The following is a 21,382-nucleotide window of genomic DNA, read 5'->3' as shown; positions in this document are numbered from 1 at the left end:
CAATGCAGGAATCTTTTGGCCCAAACCTTTGTGGGGCTTGAACCCACAAAACCGTGAGATTAAGAGTCTCATGCTCTACCAACTGAGCTATCAGCCAGGCAAAAGAAAGCATCTGAAGATGGTGCAGAGCAGGTCTGAGCAGGGCTGTGGCTTGGAGAGAGTCCTGAGAGTCAGATAAAGGGGCAATACACCTACAATAAAACATGCTATTGACACAAGTGCATTCATGGCAGATTTATTCTGCTTTATTAGTTCTTGGATGCTTCCCCAAAGCTACCACATTATTGCTGCCTGGTGGGGCTATAGCACAACAAAAATGGAATACTCCCCCCCCCCGCACTAGAGAACATGTATTGCACAAAATGTTGCAGGATTTCAGCAGGTAATTACAGGATATACCTTGATTGGAAATGAAGCAGTAGAATGTCCTCCCCCCAAAAAAAGTTTTGCAGGAGCAAATATTATTGAAAGCATGATCACTTATGCAGGCATGAATATAAATACTCATGATGCACAATTAAAGGGTCATCTGGAGGGTCATTTTGCCCTAAATTCTGGTGAATTTGCCCATGTGAATCAGGGCCTGCATGCTCCCTCTTGAGCACGCCTTCCTTGGTTCGCAACAACACCATTTAGCAGTTCTACCATTGAGAAAATGGAATTTGCGCTCAATGTAAGTTGTTGCAGTTTTTCATTTATTCCACAACGAACTGGCACCAAGTTCGTATCCAGAAAAAGGCACACTAACAGGTATCCTGTTTTGTTTATTCAGGCCAACACAGCACAAGATGGATTTCTCCCTCCCTCCCTCTCTTGCCTTCGCTCCTGCCACTCTGCTTGGAGAAACACCTTATTTATTGGAAGAGGGCCTTATATCTAGGAATCTAAGTTGACCAAACTCATATGAATACCACAGCAAAACCTGACCAAGCTGGGAGGGGGCAAAAGGCCAGTAAGGCGTGGTTACCTGGAGGGGACAGAAAGCGTAGTGGGTGGGCAGACAGGTTGGGTCACATTCTCCCAGGAGGCTGCCAGGAAGTGCCTGCCTGTTTCGTTGCACACCTAAGTTCTCGCAGAAGCAGAAGCAAACCTGGAGGGCTGTAGCTTTGAGGTTGCCCTGCTCCCCTGGAGGTGAGGCAGGGCCCTTCTGCACTATGAGAATCTTCCTCTCCTTTTTCTGCCTCTCTATGCCACCCCTGATACAGGGTAAGTCATTGTGTGTGTGTGTGTGTGTGTGTGTGCGCGCGTGTGTGTGTCTGCGCATGCATGTATCTAAGATTCTCTTTCTCTGGATAAAACTAAAGTGGGTGGTAGTTTCCATTGGGGTATCTGGGCTGTTTGGGAAGAGACAGTGGTGATAACAGGGAAGCTACTACTCCAGAGTTTTGCTTTAGAATATAAGAAAGGAGGTGACACTAGGACTTCGTTGGTTAGAAAGTAGATTATCTTCCTCCCCCACATCTGCTTTGAAGACAAGTGATTACATAGGACTGTGTTTTCCATTCTGTGGAATCATGTCCCTGTGCAAATGATATTCCATGCTAGATACTGTGCCCTTGCTGACTCCGCTCACTAGCCCCTTGTCATTCCTCCAGATTCACCCCGTAGAGCTTCCCCTTCACACCCCATGCAGCTACTAAGTTTGCTCTTCACTTTCCCAACCTCATTTCCTAAACCACTTCTCCCTTCTATTCTACAGCCCCACTTTGCACCCTGTTTCCACCTTCACCCTGTGTCCAAATCTTCCTCTTTCTTTTGTGCAACCCCACTTGCCCACAATCCACTTGCAGGGTAATCTCCTGCATCTTCTACCTCTCTTGCATTGCAAATACTGAACACCCTTTTCATTTTTGGTCCAACTATGAAGCCACCACCAGCTACTATTCTTTAGACCCTTTCATGCCCCAACATTCTGTTTCAACCCCATTTCCATGCCTCCTTCTCTCTCCTTTTTTGCAACCCCCTATGCACTTTTCATTTTCTCTTCCGCTCTTCCCACTTTTCTCAGCTCTCCCTTGTACACAGATCAACCCCATTTCCATGCCTCCTCATCTTCCCCATTCTGCAGCCTCTTTTATGCCAACACTTTATGCGGCTATATGTTACAGTACTGTAGATTCTTAAGAGTAAGTACGTTGGCTTATTCTGCTAGAGAAGGCTAAACTCTGTTGATCAATGTTGTGTATATATATATATATCTGTATATTGCTACAAAAGTTGGGCACCACCCCCAATTTCTTTTCAACTGTGCCAAGATTCTATGAGGGCTCCAGATGCTCACCCAGGATCTGTGCTCCTTTGAGAATAAAGACATGGCCGAGACTGTCATAACTTTAGGAAATATTATTCATATATTTGCACCTGTGTTTCCTTGGAGGGAATTCAGATCTTACAGGATGGTCATCTCAAGAGTGGCTTGTTCCCTGCATCTCCCCCTTCTCGTTCCCAGCACACCTTGCTAAATGCACTCTTTTCCTGTCACATCACATGCACACCCTGTCACATTGCCAACCTTTGTCTGCTCAGGCCCAATGATTCCTCTTAGATGGGCCATCAACCCCTTTTGTCATGTTAACACCTCTTTCCCTGGTGAGACGTTGGCTTGGAAAGGAAGCTTAACCTGTATTTTTCCACTGGCCTGGAATCTTAATATTAACAAGGTTCTGACATTCATTAATTTCTTGGGTTTAGGGGGCCCCTCCCCTCCGATTCATAACATCATATCTCTCTATCTATCATCTATCATCTATCTATCTATCTATCTATCTATCTATCTATCTATCTATCTATATCTATCTATCATCTATCTATCATCTATCTATCTATCTATCTATCTATCTATCTATCTATCTATCTATCATCTATCTATCGGTGTCCACTTTGACTTCACCCCCAAAGGCTCATTCCTCCATTGTTTCCTGAGACAGACAGATGCCAACAATTTTTTCTCTTGTTAATAAAATATATCTTCAAAATTACTACACTGAATCTGGAACAGCATGTTGAAGACAACACATGGTATCAGGAGTGAAATACATTGTGTGAAACTTTTGAGGGCTATTCATCCTTTATTCTGTCGCATGAAGCAGCTGAGGAATGGCCAGTTTTTGTTCCTTGTCTTTTCCTTCTCACTGTTCTCAGACAATGGCAGAAGTGTGAGGGGGGTGGAGGTGGAGACCATCTGAGATGAAAATTGTGGTTTTAAACAATGGCAGGGTGGAGGTGGAGACCATCTGAGATGAAAATTGTGGTTTTAAACAATGGCAGAGGTTTGACTAAAGCAAGGATGGAGTAACACAGAGGGTTTTTATTAAAAAAGCAACAGCCCCAAATCCTAGTTTTAACAAAGAGAAGTAGCAGAGATGTGTAGTGTGTAAAGAGATGTGGCGATGTCATGGAGGGGATGGTCAGTTCATGAGGAGTGGGAGGAGATCAAGGGTTTGGAGCTATATGACACAGGGGAGGGTCCAAGCAGGTAGTGGTGAAATTGGGGTCCCAAGAAATACCTGAGCCAGAGGAGGGGACTAGGGATAAAGAGAGTCATGAGCTGGATCTTGGGGAGGGTCCAAGCAGGTTGACAGAGAGGTGTTCTGCCCCTGTGTCACTGAGCACCTCTAGTCAGGCATCTCCTAAACTTGAGCTATTGTTTGCCATACTGAGGGTTGTGTCCACCCCACTCTTCAATTGGAAGAGACAGAAGGTGTGCCCCTTCTTGGATCAGCATCTCTGCTTTTGCTCAGCCATGTAATTTGCCTGCTGTGCCTTTTAACTATTGCCCTGCCTCATTAAAGATTTTGGGAGAAACAGAAGCCTAAGCTTGAATTCTTCAGTGTGGGCCAGGACAACACAGAAGCTAACACCACAGAGCTGTTGCCAACTCTTTCTTCTATTTTAAACTGCCACTCTCCCTGCCTCAGTTCCACCCCCTGCTCACTCTATTCAAACCTGCGCCATTGTTTGAAACTACCAATTCCCCACTCTGTTTCCTCCATCCCTGCTTTATTCAAACCTTTGGTGTTGTTTAAAACTGCCATTTCCCCATGTCCTTCCACTCCTGCTCTACTCTAACTTCTGCTGCTGTTTTAAACCATTGCTTCCGCACCCTCAGTGTTGTTCCCTTCTTGCTCCCATGTCATGGCCACTGCTGTTTGCACCCTGCCTTCTGCTTTGCTCCCCTCCCACACTCTGACGTCAAGCTATCCAGGTTTTGATGAGGTACGTGCAATGGGGACTGCACGATTACAGCTTTGCATTTTTATGTATACAGGAAGATAATTGGGTGGGATGACTGCTGACCTTCTTGGGAGGGAGTAGGGCCTAGTGATTTGGGCAGATGAGTTGGGAAACTGGGGGCTCCCCAGTACCATCTCCACTGGTGGAATGGGAGTGGGAGGCTGTATGGATGTTTGACGTAATTGAATGTGTTTCCTTCTTCAGACTTCATGCAGTTATTATGTGATATAGATTACACAGGGCTAAAAAATGTAGCATTTCAGCACTGTTACAGGGCACACTCCAGCGCAGCCTTCTCAGTTGTGTGTGAGTGACTGTGGGTCACGTCCCTCAGTTATCTATAAGTTAACATTTCTGGAATGCATAGAGATGTGTGCTTGTGTATGTGGGAAAATATGGAATTAGGGAAGAGGATCAGGATTCCTGGGTTCATTCCCTAGCTTTGCAGGGGAATGCTGTCAAGGCGACAGCACTCCTGGTTTGGGGGTGGGCAACCAGAACTTTCTGGAAGCAGAGTAGAGTGTAGTTTGCATAAGAGCAGGTGAGTATGGCTGCCAATTGAGCATTTTCTGGCTGGCTTGTCAGGCGTCTGGGCTGGCTGCCAGACTGCAAATGGGAAGCTCAAAGAAGAGAAAAGCTTTATTGTTTTGTTTGCTTCCAGTTCTGGCCTCTTCCTCTGCTTGTTAGTTAATTCGTTAATTCAAAAACAATTTTCAACATGCATGCATTGTGCATGTAGGTACGCCTGCGCAGAAGAAAGTTCACCTGGAAATTTTTTGGAAGTGTGTGTGCACTTGGAAGGCGCCATGTGCATGAAAAGGTCTTCCTGCTGGTGGCACCCAATATGTGGAGATGTTGTCTTCCACTTTTCCAGTGTCCCGCCACTATTTGAAGATTGTTCTTTCCTAGTGAGCCATATGGGCAGACCCTCCCCACCCCCAACCCCCATAATGTCCCTGGGCACAATTCGTATGTCATGACATTGCATCATTCTTAGTGACATTCTGTTCCAGGAACATGGACAGGCTCCAAAGAGCAGCCAAGTTCCTGCTTGAAGAGGAGGAAAGCCTTTTGTTTACACATATAAAAAAAGGGGGGGAAGAGAAAATCCCATATAAATATATTTAATTGCATTTTCAGTTTTACAAACAGTAACGAAAAATAAATAAAATGAAACAGAATGCAAACAATGTATCCCCTTTGACTTCCCTCCCCCTTTTGTGCATCATTATGTTATTATTTTCCTTCTGCATCTTCTCAATAATTCCAGTTATTATAAACCCTTAATCAATCCATAATTCCATTTTTTTACTACAAGATTTCTGTCAATCCAACTAATGCGTGTTTACAATAATTTTTCAAATATGTTATATACTTTACCAATTACTTATAATTTGATTCTTCCTGGTTCCTGATGCTTCCTGTAAGTTTTGCCATTTCACCATAGTTCATTAGTTTTATCTGCCACTCTTCCTTGGTTGGGACTGTATCTTCTTTCAATCTATGAGCTAGCAAAGTCTAGGCAGCTGTGGTCGCATACATAAACACTTCCCTCTGGTATTCTTGGTTTCCTTGGATGGTTTAATGAGTCAGGAACTAACCAGACTCGCTTTTTTTAATGACAAAGCAGTTGCATGCTGTTTGATTGGGGAACCAGCACAGAGGGAGGGGATGTTTAACCCTTTCCTACTGTGTCATCGTCATGATCTAAATGGCTCCCACCAAGGATAGACAAATACAGCAGCCTTTTCCCAGGGGCAACTGAGTAACAATGTGTATGCTAAGTGCCCCTCTCCCAGTGCCACTACTTCAGTCATATCAGAAGTCCCATGTAGCCTCTGTGAAGTACAAACCACTTTCTGGAGTACCTGGTCATCACACTCCTGCTTCACATTTAGTTTGGTCTTTTGATCAAAAGCGTGGGATCTGTGACTGCAGTACATGGGTGGTATGTTTGCAATTCTTCCATACTGTTTGTCACATGCGCTAAGCACACCAACCTTCTGCAGAAAAATAAATTGCCTGAGGAGTTTACTCTGTTCGGGTCATTTACTCAGTTAATCCTCTTTAACACACTGAGTTTGCAGTGAGATCCTACTGTAAAAGCCCCCCCCCCAATGCATTTAGGTATTTAGAGAAAGAATAAAAATTACAGTATTTTTCGCTCTATAGAACACACTTTTTCCTCTCCAAAAATTAAGGGGAAATGTGTGTGCGTCATATAGAGTGAAAAATACGGAAATAAATGCCAGCCCCCCCATCGCCCCGTCTCCTCCACCTTGCAAAATCTGCTTGCCAACAGGTGTCCTGTCGAAACTGCACTTTGTAGTCAATGTGACTCCCTGACTGCCTGGTTAGTGTGTAAAAGCTCAATCAATTCTTACAAACAGTTGAGGGGATGGATCTGTGTCTGAACTCTCCAGACTGTAGGTGAGAGTTCATATGGTTCAATGCCCACTTGCTTTGTGGGAATAAATGAATGTCTCTTCACACAGAAAGGGCAATGGTGGTAACCTAACCTTAACCATGAAACACCAAGGCTATGTACACACAATACCTTTAAAACACATTTGAAACACATCGTTTGCTGGCCAGCCTTCGGCTCCACAGCAGCACGAGGTGGAAAATGGAGAGAAAGCCCTGGAATAAGGAAACTGCAATCAAATAACAATTTCAACAGGAGACTTGCAAACCTTTTTTTTTTTTTTTAAATTTCCATTTGGAAAGAATGCTCTCACTGTTTGTGGGGACTAGGCCTAAGATAAGGAAACCGCAATTGCTCTGAATCAGAATCTCACAAGAGCCTATGTGGGGTAGATGTTAAGTACACAACAAGCATTCATATCTGAAGCGAGTTCTGTTGGAATTATGTGTTTTAAGAAGCTGTGCCCATAAAAAGGTGTGGCTTGGAATGCTCAAATGACTACCAGGCTCCCCCTGGGCTCCAAGAAATGGCAGGGTGGGGGAAAGAAAACAATCAGTGTATTACAAAGTGGTTATCATTTTGCAGCTTTCCCCCTGCCACACTGCCACAGGCAGTCCTAAGAGTCTCAAGGCATACCTCACCAAAGAGAAGGATATGCTTTTGCAGGACATGACCTGATTTTTATTTGATTTGATGTCCTATTAGCACCCCACTTTTCCAACAACGTTAAGCTCAAAGCTGCTCACGATACTAACAAGAGAATTAAAAACTGGTAAAAATTACAATCATTGTAACCATATCAGAAACATATCAATACCAGCAAATATGAAGGAAAAGTATTGTAAGATTCTTTACCCCCCATATTTAATCCCCTGCTAGCTAAATCTAATACATAGACTTGGATTTGATAATGGTTGGAGATGTATAAAGCAGATTTTATACTTCTGGAATTGTCCTCAAATATAAACTTGTTGAATACCTGTACATACAACAGTACAGTGGTACCCCGCAAGACGAATGCCTCGCAAGACGGAAAACCCGCAAGACGAAAGGGTTTTCTGTTTTGGAGGCGCTTCGCAAGACGAATTTCCCTATGGGCTTGCTTCGCAAGACGAAAGCCCATAGGGAAATCTCCGGGGACCTCTTTTAAATGCTGTGGTTGGGAGCAAAGCCTTTCCCCCCCTCCGGCCTTCAGAAGAGGTCCAGGAAGGCCTGCGGGGGCCGAAAGGCTTTGCTCCCCACCGCCAGCATTTTAAAAGCAGTCCGGCATAGCAGGGAAGAGCTTCCCGCTATCGCGGACGGCTTTTGAAGGCAGGCGGGGGGAGCAAAGACTTTCGCCCCCCGCCGGCCTTCAGAAGAGGTCCTGGACCTCTTCTGAAGGCCGGCGGGGGGCGAAAGTCTTTGCTCCCCCCTGCCTGCCTTCCCGGGAGAGCGGAGAAAGGCGCTGCCTTTCTCCGCTGTTCCCGACGGCTTTTGAAGGCAGGCGGGGGGGGAAGACTTTCGCCCCCCGCCCGCCTTCAGAAGAGGTCCTGGACCTCTTCTGAAGGCCGGCGGGGGGCAAAAGTCTTTGCTCCCCCCGCCTGCCTTCCCGGGGCAGCGGAGACTTCTCTGCTGTCCCGGGCGATCTTAAAATGCTGGCGGGCGGCAGCGAAGCTTTCGCTGCCACCCACCAGCATTTTAAAATCGCCCCGGGACAGCGGGGGCTTTTAAAATGCTGGCGGTCGGCAGCAAAGCCCTCCTGTCCCCGGAGCTTGCGGGGCGGGAGGTGGGGAGAAGGGCTTTTCTTCCCACCCCCAGCCTTCAGAACAGCCTTCTGAAGGCTGGGGGTGGGAAGAAAAGCCCTTCTCCCCCCCCCCAGCCTTCAGAAGAGGTCGGGGGACAGACTGTCCCCGGACCTGGTCTGAAGGCGGTTTCCCTAGGAACGCATTAATTGATTTTCAATGCATTCCTATGGGAAACCGTGCATCGCAAGACGAAAAACTCGCAAGAAGAAAAAACTTGTGGAACGAATTAATTTCGTCTTGCGAGGCACCACTGTATTGGAATAGTTAGGATGCCCTATACCTCTGGGACCTGAGGTACTTTTACTTGATTTTTAAAAAGATGTTATGTCAGAAAATGATCCTAAGTAAGTAAGGTTACTAAATAAGTAACCTTATTGCTGCTGCAAAGGTAATGACTGAAAAAAGGGAAATAGAATGATAAAAAACACACAACAGCATATAAAACACAACACCATATAAATAAAGCAAAAGGACAAATTAATCAGGCAACTAATACAATTTAATACAAATATATCGTGAGTCAAAATATCAGAAATGGCTGCTGAGCCCCAAACTGGGAGCCATTAATTTGGGAAGGGGATTTGTTGCTCAGTTCAGCAACAGGCTCCTGGGCAGCAAGACCTTCCATAGTTTTAAATCTCAACTTTGATTTCACCCTCAGTCAAAGAGCTCAATCACTTCTCTGTTGTTTTTGGAAGGGTGGGCAACAATATTACAACGGGGTGTGTGTGTGTGTCAATATTGTAACAATATAATATGGGAGTAAATACAGAGATCACGAGTTGTTGGCATCCATTTGTCTCAAATGGTGCAACTTGGAGGGTGAAGTCAAACTGTTGGGAGGTTACAGTCCCTGCTGCGGCTGTAGAGACCAATGTGGGAGAGACATGTTTTGTTGTAGCTGGGGCAGATGAAGGTGTCTGGTTGTGCTGCTGCAGATGCACCATGGCGTTTCTTCTCTTCAAGGGTTCCACTCCATTCCAATGCGTTTCAGATGACTAGCCACCTGAGGCAGCACTGCCTTATGGCACAGATGCCCCCATGAACCTGGTGCCCCAAGTTGTCACCTGGGTTGTCTTGGCCCTGACTCACCATTGTTCCTTCAAGGACACCTTCTGTTTACCTTTTTCTTTTTTCAATGTTATGATTTTATTTGGTTTCCTCTTCCTGGTTCTTGTTTATACCCAAACAATCTGGTTCCCAAGCTTTGCCTCTGATGATGTCATTTAATCATTTTTCACTCAGGTGTCCTGAAACATGAAACTCAAAGCGGTGAGTATCTCTTTCATCTGGACCATGCGCAAAATGTACCGAACCATGCACTAAATATGCTAAGCAATATGTGTGCTCAGGCACTAATCTTATAATCTACAAGGAAATGTTCTCCCCTCTCCCCTGCAGAATTGTTAACATTGCTGTTGTTGTACTGACAGGGGTTAAGGCAAAGGCTGTGTACACAGCCTTTGTGTACTGTGCTATGTTCCATCAAAATTGTTGCAGTGGGTATATGATTTATCAAATTCTTTGTTGGGGATTTTGTGGATCACAGTCTTGTTTTTCTTTGATAATTGAGAAAGATTAGGAAAAAATATCACATTCCAAAGAAAAATTGGGTAAAAAAATATTGCTTCTTTTGAACATTTCTCACCACTTTTCATTTTGGGAGGCCACTATGACCTTTTGCTTGCTGCCCAGTATCAGCCTTGCTGATTCAGGAAATTATGATTTAATTTGCGTTTCTCAGCTGTGCGTCAGTAATCTATATTTTTGAATTTTAATGCTAGCACTTTACGAAGTTTCATGGTATTAACTTCATTTATCTTATTTTCTGTAGTGCACTGGAATTGTAGCAAAGTATTGTAAAAAGATTCTGGTCTATGATATTTGACACAATACTGGAAATGGCAGGATATGCTTTAGCCCCAAATTCTAAAACAATCCTTTGAGGATATTGATCATCAGTTAATACAAACTCTACTGACCATATCAAAACTATGTATTGCCAAACTTGCAAATGTACCACCACCCCAACTGGTACAGAATGGCTGAAGAATACTTGGGAAATAATATTGCCAATAAAGCAAATATATAATAGAAGAACACTTTATAATAATTATCAAAACAACTTCAGTGAAATACAGTCTACACTTATAGAATTCTGGAATGACAAATTAGCTCACGATATATCTCCTTATAACTCCTTTACATTAATCTTATTTTCTATCTGTTTATTTCTCACTTTTCCTAATGCAACTTTGCTACTCATATTTTCTCTTCATTTTATTCTTAAAAAGATTAGCAAGAAAACAAGTCTCACTTGATTTTTCAGTGCTTGAAATCAGCATCTACATTTTTTAAATCAAATGTTGAAGCCTCCAACCTAAAATAATGAGATAAGGTACTTTGTTGCTCACTATTTTGTTCATCACTAGTTTTGCTTTTAAATATTGCTTACTATGTACTGAAGACTCAAACCTCCTGTTTCCTCTTTTCCTCTTTTATTTTTAGGAGATGTGGGAAATGGCACTCAGACAGGTAAGAGATCAGCAAAAACAGGTTCTCTCACTGAAAATCACAGGGTCATTGTAGCCGCACAGTGAAACTAGGGGGTGGTCTCTGAGGAATATAGCCTGGCCCTTGGCTTCTGTCCTTCATACTGGGAGTTACCCCCTTTGCCTGGACTTCTTGGTGAAGAGGTCAAAACCGAGATGTTTGTCAATTTCCTGCCAACTTCTCTTTCTCTCTGTTTTGCCAGTGTGTGGTCGGGTGATGCCCCAAAACCGTATTGTGGGGGGAACAGATGCTTCTCGTGGGGATTGGCCATGGCAAGTCAGCCTCCAATATAATGGACAGCATGCCTGTGGAGGGACCCTCATCAGTGCTGACTGGGTGCTGACAGCAGCCCACTGCTTCCCCAAGTGAGTAACAAGGAGACTGGCCTTGGAGTGTGTAATGGGAAAAATGAGTAGGCTAAAGATCTGACCTAGGATTTTCAAAGAACACAGAAGAAGGACTTGTGAGAGCCTACCTTACACACCCTTTGGAGATAGTACAGGTCCGTCCCTGCGTGTTTAGTGTTCATTTTCTTAAAAGCAAGTCACTAGCCCTCGTGGAGGAATAAGGAGAGGCAGAATTCCCCCTATTTGTTCTCTATGTAGTAACAGATATTTAAAGATATTAGGCCTCTGGAATTATGCTCTGGCTGTTTGGCAATGATCCACTGCCATGTTAGGTCCTGTCCGCACAAAGTTTGCCTTCAGCAACTTTAAAAGAGCACCTGAAAAAGGAGCTGTGCAAGGCAGAACTTCGTGGTGAGAAAGGCCTGCTCACAAGTGCAGATGTAAATGTTTTCCATTCTGCCCTTTGTTTGTAACATACAGCACTGTTTGTTATACTGCAGTTTGGCTTTACTCAAAACTATGCTATCTGTCCCTCTGCTCATTGTGGCAAAATTTTCTAATTTACATAATTAATTACATAAATTATGTAATTTCTGTTGGAATTATCCCTATTCACAAGTCTTCAATCCTGTCTTTCTCTGTTCTCCCCCTTGAGAAAACACAGGAGCTTCAAGAGACAGCCTATCTGATATGTCAGGTCAGCTGAGCTTCTACCCCATTCCCCTCCCACCCCAAACACATAATTCCCCCCACAGCTTTCTCTTGTATTTATTGTTGCCACTGGTCCGGCAGTGCCTGCTATCATCATTAATTAAATTTCTATCCCACCCTACATTGCAAAGTGACACGTGTATGATATTGTTCATGCACAACGTAAACCAAAGTAGCTGCCTCAGGTAAACAAACATGGTGACTAACTCTCTGTTTGTGTTACTGCTGCCAAACAGAACAGGGCTGTGGGGAGTGCCTCTGGCTCCACCACGGTGCTGCTCTTGTGTTTGGCTGCTGCTTTTGAAATGGGGAGCTTCCCCCCACATGGAGGCTCCCAATGTATATTTGAATCCTATGCCCAGGTATTCACTTGTACATGCAAGTGACCAACTGTGGTCACAGTCACACTAGGTTAAAAAAAAGGTAAAGGACCTCTGGACGGTTAAGTCCAGTCAAAGGTGACTATGGGGTTGTGGCGCTCATCTCGCTTTCAGGCTGAGGGAGCCAGCACTTGTCCACAGACAGCTTTCCAGGTCATGTGGCTAGCATGACTAAACCGCTTCTGGCGCAACAGAACACCGTGATGGAAGCCAGAGTGCATGGAAATGCCGTTTACCTTCCTGCCACAGCGGTACCTATTTATCTACTTGCACTGGTGTACTTTTGAACTGCTAGGTTGGCAGGAGCAGGGACTGAGCAATGGGAGCTCATTCCGTCACGGGATCCAAACCTCTGACCTTCTGATTGGCAAACCCAAGAGACTCAGTGGTTTAGTCCACAGCGACACCTGCGTCCATAGCTGTCAACTTTCCCCTTTTTTATATGGAAATTCCCTTATTCCGAATAGGATTCCTTGCAAGAAAAGGGAAAAGTTGACAGCTATGCCCGCGTCCCCTACATTCACACTATCCATTTAAAGCACTGTGATAATACTCAAAGCAGTCATAACTGATAATTTTTGAGTAAAGCTGGCAGAGGAACCTTTGGCTTCCAGATGTTGTGGAGCTACAACTACCATAAGCCCCATCAAGCATGGTCAATGTCTAGGGATGATGGGGATTTTAGTTCAGAAACATCTGGAGGCCACAGTTTCCCCACATGTGGAGAACATGATACAATACACCCTCTTTTTAATTCAGAAACTACCCCACCCCATGACCTGACTCTTGTTTGTTTTTCCTAATAGGACGTCAAAACTATCTCACTTCCGAGCAAACTTGGGGAACTACCAGCTCTTGAACCCAGAACCTAATGCTAAGTGGTTGAAACTCTCCCAAGTGATTGTGAACAAGCACTATGCTGGAGATGGGACCAGTGGAGATATAGCTCTGGTTCAGTTGGAACATCCCGTACGCTTCACCAAAAGCATCCTCCCAGCCTGTCTCCCAGATGCCAAGGTCCAGATCCCAAATGGCACCCTTTGTTGGGTGACGGGATGGGGAGCTCCACAATATGGAGGTGAGGTGCTGTAGCTCAGGGGCAGAGCAGCTGCTTTGATTGCAGAAAGTTCCAGTTTTAATCCCTGGCAAAGATCCTTACCTGAAACCCTGAAGACCTGCTGATGGTTAGCTTGGAGCTGAACTTTAGTCTGACTCGCTGTAAGGCATGTTTTCCAAAATGGGCTAAAATGGTTCAGCTGCGTGGCAGTTTTAGAATGGGCGTGGATTAAGGTGCTCAGTGAGGTTCATGTTTGCTTTTAACCTGTATTTTAATAGGCTTTCTCCCCCACCCCTTTGTACATAAACCACACTGGGACCTTCTTCTGCAGGGCAGTATAGAAATGTCTAGAATGAATGAATGAATGAATGAATGAATAAATAAATAAATAAATAGAAGCACAGAGAACACATGGTTCAGAAGGCTTGGGGATTTAAGCGGACAGATAACCTCTGTAACCACTTGACTGGAAGCATGATGTGAGATATAACTGCTTGGAATAATACAGATTCGTGTCTCTGAGGGTGGAATATTAAAAAAATACAAAAGAAATTGTTATTGTTAATAATAACAAATAATTTGGAGTTCACGTGGTGAAAAGGGCAGATAAGGAAGGGGCTTGATAGGGTCTGGATACTTAGAAGGTGCAAATCAAGGGGAACTGAGATGTGAATTATGTACTTCATGAGGGATACCTTTAGCTGGGTGCCAATATGGTTCCCTCTAGATGTTTTGGACTACAACCCTCATCAGCCCCTGTTGTTGCAGCTAGATCCAAAACATTTGGACGGCACCAGGTTGGCAAAGACTGGGATAGAGAGAGCAGCTTAGACCAGAGTACTTAGCCATGACTGAGGTGAAAAGAAAAGGTGGAATTAGTGGCAAGACATTTGAAATTCTGTTGCTACGTGGTTAGATCAGAGATGGGCAACTTGTGGCCCTTTAGATGTTATCCTCCAGCTCTCATCTGCGGCAAGGTTAGAAGCAAGTGTCCCACATTTTCCCAGTGCATTTTCCTACCACTTTCCACATCACAACAAGTCAGATCTTTTGGGTAAGTGGATTTGTTGTGTAAGACCTCCAATCAACTACATTGTGTGACCTGAATTTGCCAGTATATTTTTGAAACACCCACTGTTGTTTCTGAGGTGGATTTGCATTCCTTTCCTCTTGCAGTATTTAATTTATTCTGAATTGCTTGATTTCTCATTCCTCCTCTTCTTCCATCCTTGCCATCTTAATTTTGCCTCAAGCTACCCTCCGGGCTCCCAAGACCCTGCAACAGCTTCAGGTGCCCTTGATAGACACAAGATCCTGTGATGCCATGTACCACATTGGCACTGGTATCCCCCCCAGTATCCGACAGATCCAGGATGACATGATCTGCGCTGGCTATGCCGAAGGAGAGAAAGATGCATGTTTGGTAAGAAAGGAGTACCAGCGGATATGCAAATGGCAGAGCAGCAGTGAGGGCATAGGGCAAGGATGAGGAACCTGTGTCCTTCCAAATGTGGTTGGATTTCTCCTAAACCCATTTCGTCTCACTTATTCCCTCTGCACCCTCCACTTACTAATAACCCTGTAACTGTGGGCCACAGCTGTGGCACAAAGCCAGTCAAATAAGATATTATGTTTAAGAAAAGTGTTTATGTACATTTGTTTATATCAAGATTAGAAAGTGAACAACCTTATCTGGTTTAAAATAGTACTGTATCTTTAAGTCAGTGTACACTTTGTTAGCTTGTTACTGTCACTTTAAATATCAACACATTGTATCCAGCTATTAATGTTAAAGTGAGACAGCTTTAAGGATGCAGTTGCCTCCCCCCCCCCCGCACCCTAGTTAAGTCTCACTAACAGTCATACCTTGGAAGTCGAACAGCTTAGTTCCTGAACATTTTGGCTCCCTAACGCCGCAAACCCAGAAGTGACTGTTCCAGTTTGCGAACTATTTTTGGAACCTAAAAGTCCAGTGTGGCTTCTGCGGCTTCTGATTGGCTGCAGGAGCTTCCTGCAGCCAATCAGAAGCTGTGCTTTGGTTTTCGAACGTTTTGGAAGTCAAACGGACTTCCGGAACGGATTCCGATTGACTTTCAAGGTATGACTGTAGTTGAGGACTCTGTTGGAAGCCTTTTCTCCCAATCCCTTACTGACTTATCAAAGTGTAGGTTTGTCTTGCTGTACTACTTGGAAATTTTGCCTCTGGGATTCCTACTGCTCATCAGAAACCAACATTCCAGGTTGATTCTCATCCCCCCCGTCCGACAATTCTCCCCTTGCCTCTTCAGCCTAAGCCAAGCAATTCAGTCAGCCCAACAAGTATTTGGCCACCAAACTGCTCTACCTCCATCTTAGGTCTGCTTTCTTATTCCATGATCCTCATCCTCTGCTGTCTTCTTCTTCTGGCTGAACACCAAGCACCAACAACTCCAACTGTCCCTCTGCTGACCAGCACATGGCTTTATATATACTTCCTCTGGGCCCTCTAGTCCAGTCTCAGCCAATCAGAGTGTCCAGCTGAAAATTCTAAACCTGCACCCACCAATCATAATGTGCAGGCATTCTATACTTCTTTTGCATACGGAGAATTCTAACACTAGCCTTTCCTCACAGTTGTCAGTTAAGGCTCCCGTTGTCAGTTAACCTGACTTTGGCCATACCAAGACAGAAAACTTCCCACCTAAAATACATTACAATCAGTGCTTTTCTTCTAGAAAAATGGTGCTGGTACTGTGTACCATTGAGCACACCCAGAAAAAAAGAACTCATTACAATGTATATTACAATACAAATGTATTGTACACATTACACAATGCTTATTAAAACCTGATTCAAATAAATAGGATTTCCCTCCATACATTCTGAAGAAATATGGAGAACCAGATGTCAGTCACTAGGGGGGAAATTGCTGTTACTAACTGTCGAGACTCCAAAGAGTTTTGTAACTGTTGCTGTCACAACTACTAAACACATGGTACCTATAGTTCAAAAATTGTGTGTGTGTAGGGGGATATTCAGGGAAACTTTGTTCTCCTTCCTAAAATTTGCTGGAAAAAGTTCCAGTAGGAATATTTAGCTCAGCTTTCATCACACCTGTCTGGAAGTCCTTTAGCCTAACTCCCAAGGTAGGTTTAGCCTGGTTGTTGCTTCCTAGTGTGGAGGAGAGGGTGTACTGTCCATGCTCAGAGGCAGCCTGGAAAAGGGACTTTTTTTATTCTAGTTATACCTTTAGTAGGCACAAGATATAGGTGACAGAGATCTTACCCAGGGAGATTGTTGTGCGTGCAAGTGGAACATCCTGGCAGTGGTTGGCTGGTAGCACCAGGCTCAACATAAAACAGATAAAGTCTGGAGCAAGGGGCATGTTACAGACTCTCACCAGCTGCTTTCCTTAACCTAGGGCGACTCCGGAGGTCCCTTGGTCTGTCAAGAGGATGGTGCTTGGTTTGTAGTGGGCATTGTGAGCTGGGGTGAAATGTGTGCCATCCCCAACCGCCCAGGCGTTTACACACGTGTCGGCTTCTACGAGGACTGGATAAAGAGGCACTACGCAGGAGCTCAGTTCGGCCTCGTGAATGTCACTTATTACAGAGACACTTCATCTGCATTGGCCTCCAGCCTTGTCCTCAAAGAGTTCCTGCTACTGCTCACTGCCTCCTGCCTCACTACCATCCTTCTGACATAGAGGGATATGAGTGTGTTCCAATGTTTCCCTCACTCAGATGAAGTGTTATGGGATACAAACGAACAAAAACCCAGGTTATTTTCACCAAAAGAAAAAAAAAAGTGTCTGAAGATTACTGGTAGTTCAGTAGCTTCTGCTGTTCTATCATATACCTCGGGGATGTATCAGGAATGCAGTTCTGAGTGGATGGATTCTGGAATGGTCTGGAAAGTTCCATGTTTTGATGAAGAGAACAACAAGAAGAACAACGTTAGACTTTATGGACTTATAGAATATTGGAGGTGTGGAGAGCGATATTTTCTGGTGAGGGAGCAGGACTTCTTCACTTGGAACACTGCCCTCTAAGCTCTCCCCCTCTCCGCTGCTTAAAATATCCCTTACATTGGAACAGGGGTTCTTGCATCCTGCCCTAAAAGGTGCTAATTTTGTGAACTGTTGACTATACATATGCACATTTGCACAGTCTATGCAGACCACTACATTTCTTACTACATGGAGTAGAATTTGAATTCTCCTATTGAAATCTCCTAACAGCTATGGCTGTTGGGGGGAGCCCATGCATTAAAAGGAGGAAGTTGTGGGGCTGTATGAGCAGAACACCCCTCACTGCCATCTCCATGCTCCCTGATGTCTGCGTCTTAATCAAACATTTCTTTCATGTAGTGATACAAAGGACACATCATACATTTGAATCAATAGGATACCACTTTAAACAGTCTACCTCTGTGAGGGGAATAGGGGTCTCCTAACAAATCTCAGCACTGTTAACAAACTACAGGTCCCAGGATTCCTTGGGGGGGGGGGGAGCCACGACTGTTATAATGGGTATCATACTGCTTCAAATGTATGGTGTGAGTGGCCAAAATGATCCTCTCTGTGAAAAGGGACCTTGATTGGGCCAGGGCCTCTCTTCACATAGAAGAGCACAATGCACATGCATCACTACACAAACAACATTCCTCCTTTTGTAGTTTGAGCACATGGATGCCGTGTGTGTGTGGTGGTGCTGTGTGGAGCATGCAGGGCTTATCAGCACAGCCTTTGAGTCCCCACCACACCTTCTTTTGACATGTGGAGGGAATCATGTGACCCCCCATAAAGTGGTCCTAATCAGGGGAGTGACTGGAAGGTAGTTTTGCACAAGGGTGTGTGATGTGGTGAGGGACAGAGATGACAACCTCCTCATGTGATTACAGTGGTACCTCGAGTTACAAACACCTCAGGTTACAAACGCTTCAGGTTACAAACTTTGCTAACCTGGAAGAGTTACCTCGAGTTGAGAACTTTGCCCCAGGATGAGAACGGAAATCATTTGCCAGTGGCACAGCGGCAGCAAGAGACCCCATTAGCGAAAGTACACCTCGAGTTAAGAACAGTTTCAGGTTAAGAACGGACCTCCGGAACGAATTAAGTTCGTAACTAGAGGTACCACTGTAGTTTGGCCTCTTTCCCTCCTCCCCTATCCTGCCCTACGTTTTCCAGGGCAAAGATGGCCTCAGAATCCAAAACTCAGCAGCACGCCATCTTGCTACCCACTTCCTTCCCTCCTTCCTTCCGGAATTCACTGCTTTGTGGTGTGTGAAGAGTTGGGGATGGGTGAGGAAGGGTGTCATTTCAGCGTTTAGCAACTTGTGCCTAAAAGACTAGGGAGAAGCACACACACCCCTACTTCCTTACATGACATATTTACTAGAAGGAAATTACAAAGCCTATGCCAGAGAGCCACATTCAGACCAAAGAGGCTAGTCCCCATGGTGCATTGAAACTTCTTGCCACCAGCACCATATTGTTCGGCTTTTAGCTGGGCATTGCTGTGGTGCATTACCTCTTCTTATTTGTGGGGAACCAGAATATAAGGAACCACTGCTGACTCCTATTTTGCTCCCACCATGGTATGTATCTTTCAAAACCTGTTACCCACTGCCACCTTATATCTGTAACATGCTGTTTACCAAACCTTTCAGTGTAATCCAGTGGCTGTGGTACTTTAGATGTGATACAAAAACCAAGCAAACAACTTTATCAGTAGTAAATACAAATAACAAGATGTTCTTTATTTATTATTAACTATAAAAGTAAAATAAGGCAAAAACTATGCCTAAATTGGTTACTGTTTCTCTGAGACTTGTTTTTTTTTTATAAGGGTACTACTGTTACAAATGGCAGCTGCTTTCAAATACAGAAAGTTACTTATGAGTAATTTGTAATGCATAGTTCCTATTAAATTTATATGCCAGTTAGTCTCTCTTCTCACCACTGCCAGGCAGATAGGACTTCTGCTGGTTTCCTATGAACCAGGCATGCAGGCACTTCTCTCTTTGGTCAGCTTCAGAAGCCTCTCTGCTAATCTTTGGCTTAAGCCAGTGTTTCAGCTTCTGGAGGGCAAACTCAGTCTCAGACAATGATTCTTCGTGAACTGTTAAAACTAGCCTATTTATGTTCCAGGCCCATTGCAATTCAACCAGATTTGAGTGGCACATAATTCTCTCCCATCACCTGACTACTTTTCCTATCCAATGAGTGACCAAGGACTTCAAGCCAATCAAGGAAAACCCACTCTTTAGTGCTAAATTGGAGCACATGTCAATCTGGAGAAAACCTGAATTCCCAGTTTGCTCTGACTAAGCACTAGAGAGCAGTTTTCCCTGGGGGTGGGGGGAAAGAGGAAGTGTGGATAAGCCCTAAGCAACCACCAGCCACCAATGGATACTTAGCATTTTAAACTTAACCGTTCACATGACCCCAAATGCACAATATGGTAAAAGGTGATTTCTCCACAATTGCAGAGACATTGCTGCTTTCCCACTGAAACACATGGCAAAAGATGTTTGTTGCTCATTGGGTAGTACAGATGTCTAGTGGTTGACAGCTGACTCATGACACTTTATTGTTTCCAACCATTCTTCCCAGTTTGTTGGAGTTCTGGTTGTAACTGAAAACACACCTGCCTTTTGACACCGCCTTTGTACGTTTTTAGGACACACCTAAATTCTGTGATTGTAAGTTGTTTTAAGCTATTTTTAAATATTGTGTTTTAATTGTTGTAACCCGCCCTGCTGCTGCTGCAGCAGCAACAACAACAACAACTTCCACATCCCAGCCCCCAACTCTGAAATCTACAAGTGAAAGAGGGAGTTTTTGCAGTGGATTTGATTTGATCACAGCCCAAATGTATTTTTATTTCCATACCACAGAGAGTATCGCTATACTACAAATATTGGTTTGATATCATTTGAGGGGGGTTCCCTGAAAACTCTAGTTTGGCTCAGGTACTGAGAATTGTCTCTTTGAAGCACCTCCTTGCCTGCCACCCAAACTAGGCATTGCCTGAGAGATGTGAGATGTCTCCCAGTATGTGTGCTCATAAATCTAAAGTTGTTGTGCAAGTTTGCCTGTTTGAGAAGAAGGAAGAAGTGGAGGCTGCTGGACAAGGGGCTGTGTGGCCTGAAGGGCTAACTTAACCCTTTCCTTTCTTGCATTTGTCAGTTCGTGGAACTGTGCACTTGTAGGTTATTTGCATGTATTACTCAATTAGTGTACTGTCTGTGTACCTTTATTTCTTTAGAGCTTTTGTACTAAGCTCTTCAGCCAAAAAGGCTCTCTTGAGTGGTTTATATACCACCCATTAGAACAAGACAGTTCCTGTCTACAGGCTTACACCTCCCCTTTTTTAAAAGACATACAAGGGAAAAGGGACAAGGAGGGAAGAGGGAAAAAAGCAAACCCAGGTGCCAATTCCTAAATAACAGCTCATCTAATGACCAGATGGCATAGGAATAGTTCAGGGGAAGGAGGTGTGTGATGGAGCTGGAATGAGGCCTGCTTCTCATTTCTCCCACTGAGGCAGCCTGATGGAAAGGCTACCACTGGGTGGCAGTAGAGGGAGACGGTGCCCTATTGGAACAAATTTGAGTTTTCTCCAGATAGACGTTTGCTCCAATTTAGCACCAGAGAGAGTGGGTTTCCCCTGGGAAAGGAGCAGGATAAGGGGAAAACTGCTCAGATCCATACCTAGAAAGTGTGGGTCAAAGGGAAAACTGCTCATACCTGTGCTTTCTCAGCACGGGATGAGTGGAAGTATGAACGAGCCCTAAGTCCTACTTCCCATTTCTCCCACTGATGTAGCCTGATGGAAATAGCTGAGCTGTACACCAGGGGTAGGCAACCTAAGGCCCGAGGGCCAGATGCGGCCCAAGCACCTTCTCAA

At 44.4% G+C, this 21,382-nt stretch overlaps 2 protein-coding genes and 1 long non-coding RNA gene across 4 annotated transcripts in view; 2 read left to right on the top strand and 1 right to left on the bottom strand.

The window, feature by feature from the left end:
• Window positions 1–21,382, top strand: part of LOC308461606 (serine protease 33-like) — a 326,492-nt gene that overhangs the window by 126,898 nt on the left and 178,212 nt on the right. The gene's annotated exons all lie outside the window — the stretch shown is intronic.
• On the top strand, window positions 1,011–19,290 carry LOC308461610 (serine protease 27-like). Of its 2 annotated transcripts, XM_080978668.1 has the most exons (7): window positions 1,011–1,206; window positions 9,688–9,714; window positions 10,951–10,977; window positions 11,198–11,360; window positions 13,240–13,511; window positions 14,744–14,913; window positions 16,891–19,290. In XM_080978668.1, the coding sequence occupies exons 1-7, from the start codon at window positions 1,155–1,157 to the stop codon at window positions 17,173–17,175; spliced, it is 996 nt and encodes a 331-aa protein (XP_080834794.1). In that variant the 5' UTR covers window positions 1,011–1,154; the 3' UTR covers window positions 17,176–19,290. The 2 variants fall into 2 exon arrangements, with proteins under 2 accessions (XP_080834794.1, XP_080834795.1); XM_080978669.1 differs by lacking the exons at window positions 1,011–1,206; window positions 9,688–9,714 and adding an exon at window positions 10,754–10,840.
• On the bottom strand, window positions 8,924–16,883 carry LOC308461623. Its single transcript, XR_013978925.1, has 2 exons — window positions 15,835–16,883; window positions 8,924–9,692 (listed from the first exon to the last, which is right to left on the bottom strand). It is a non-coding gene; the product is annotated as an uncharacterized lncRNA (long non-coding RNA).

Source organism: Podarcis pityusensis (assembly GCF_964106645.2).
Source record: "Podarcis pityusensis genome assembly, chromosome: 13".
Classification (NCBI taxonomy): Eukaryota; Metazoa; Chordata; class Lepidosauria; order Squamata; family Lacertidae; genus Podarcis; species Podarcis pityusensis.
The sequence above is the reverse complement of the archived record's forward strand: the minus strand, read 5'-3'. Positions and strand labels throughout refer to the sequence as shown.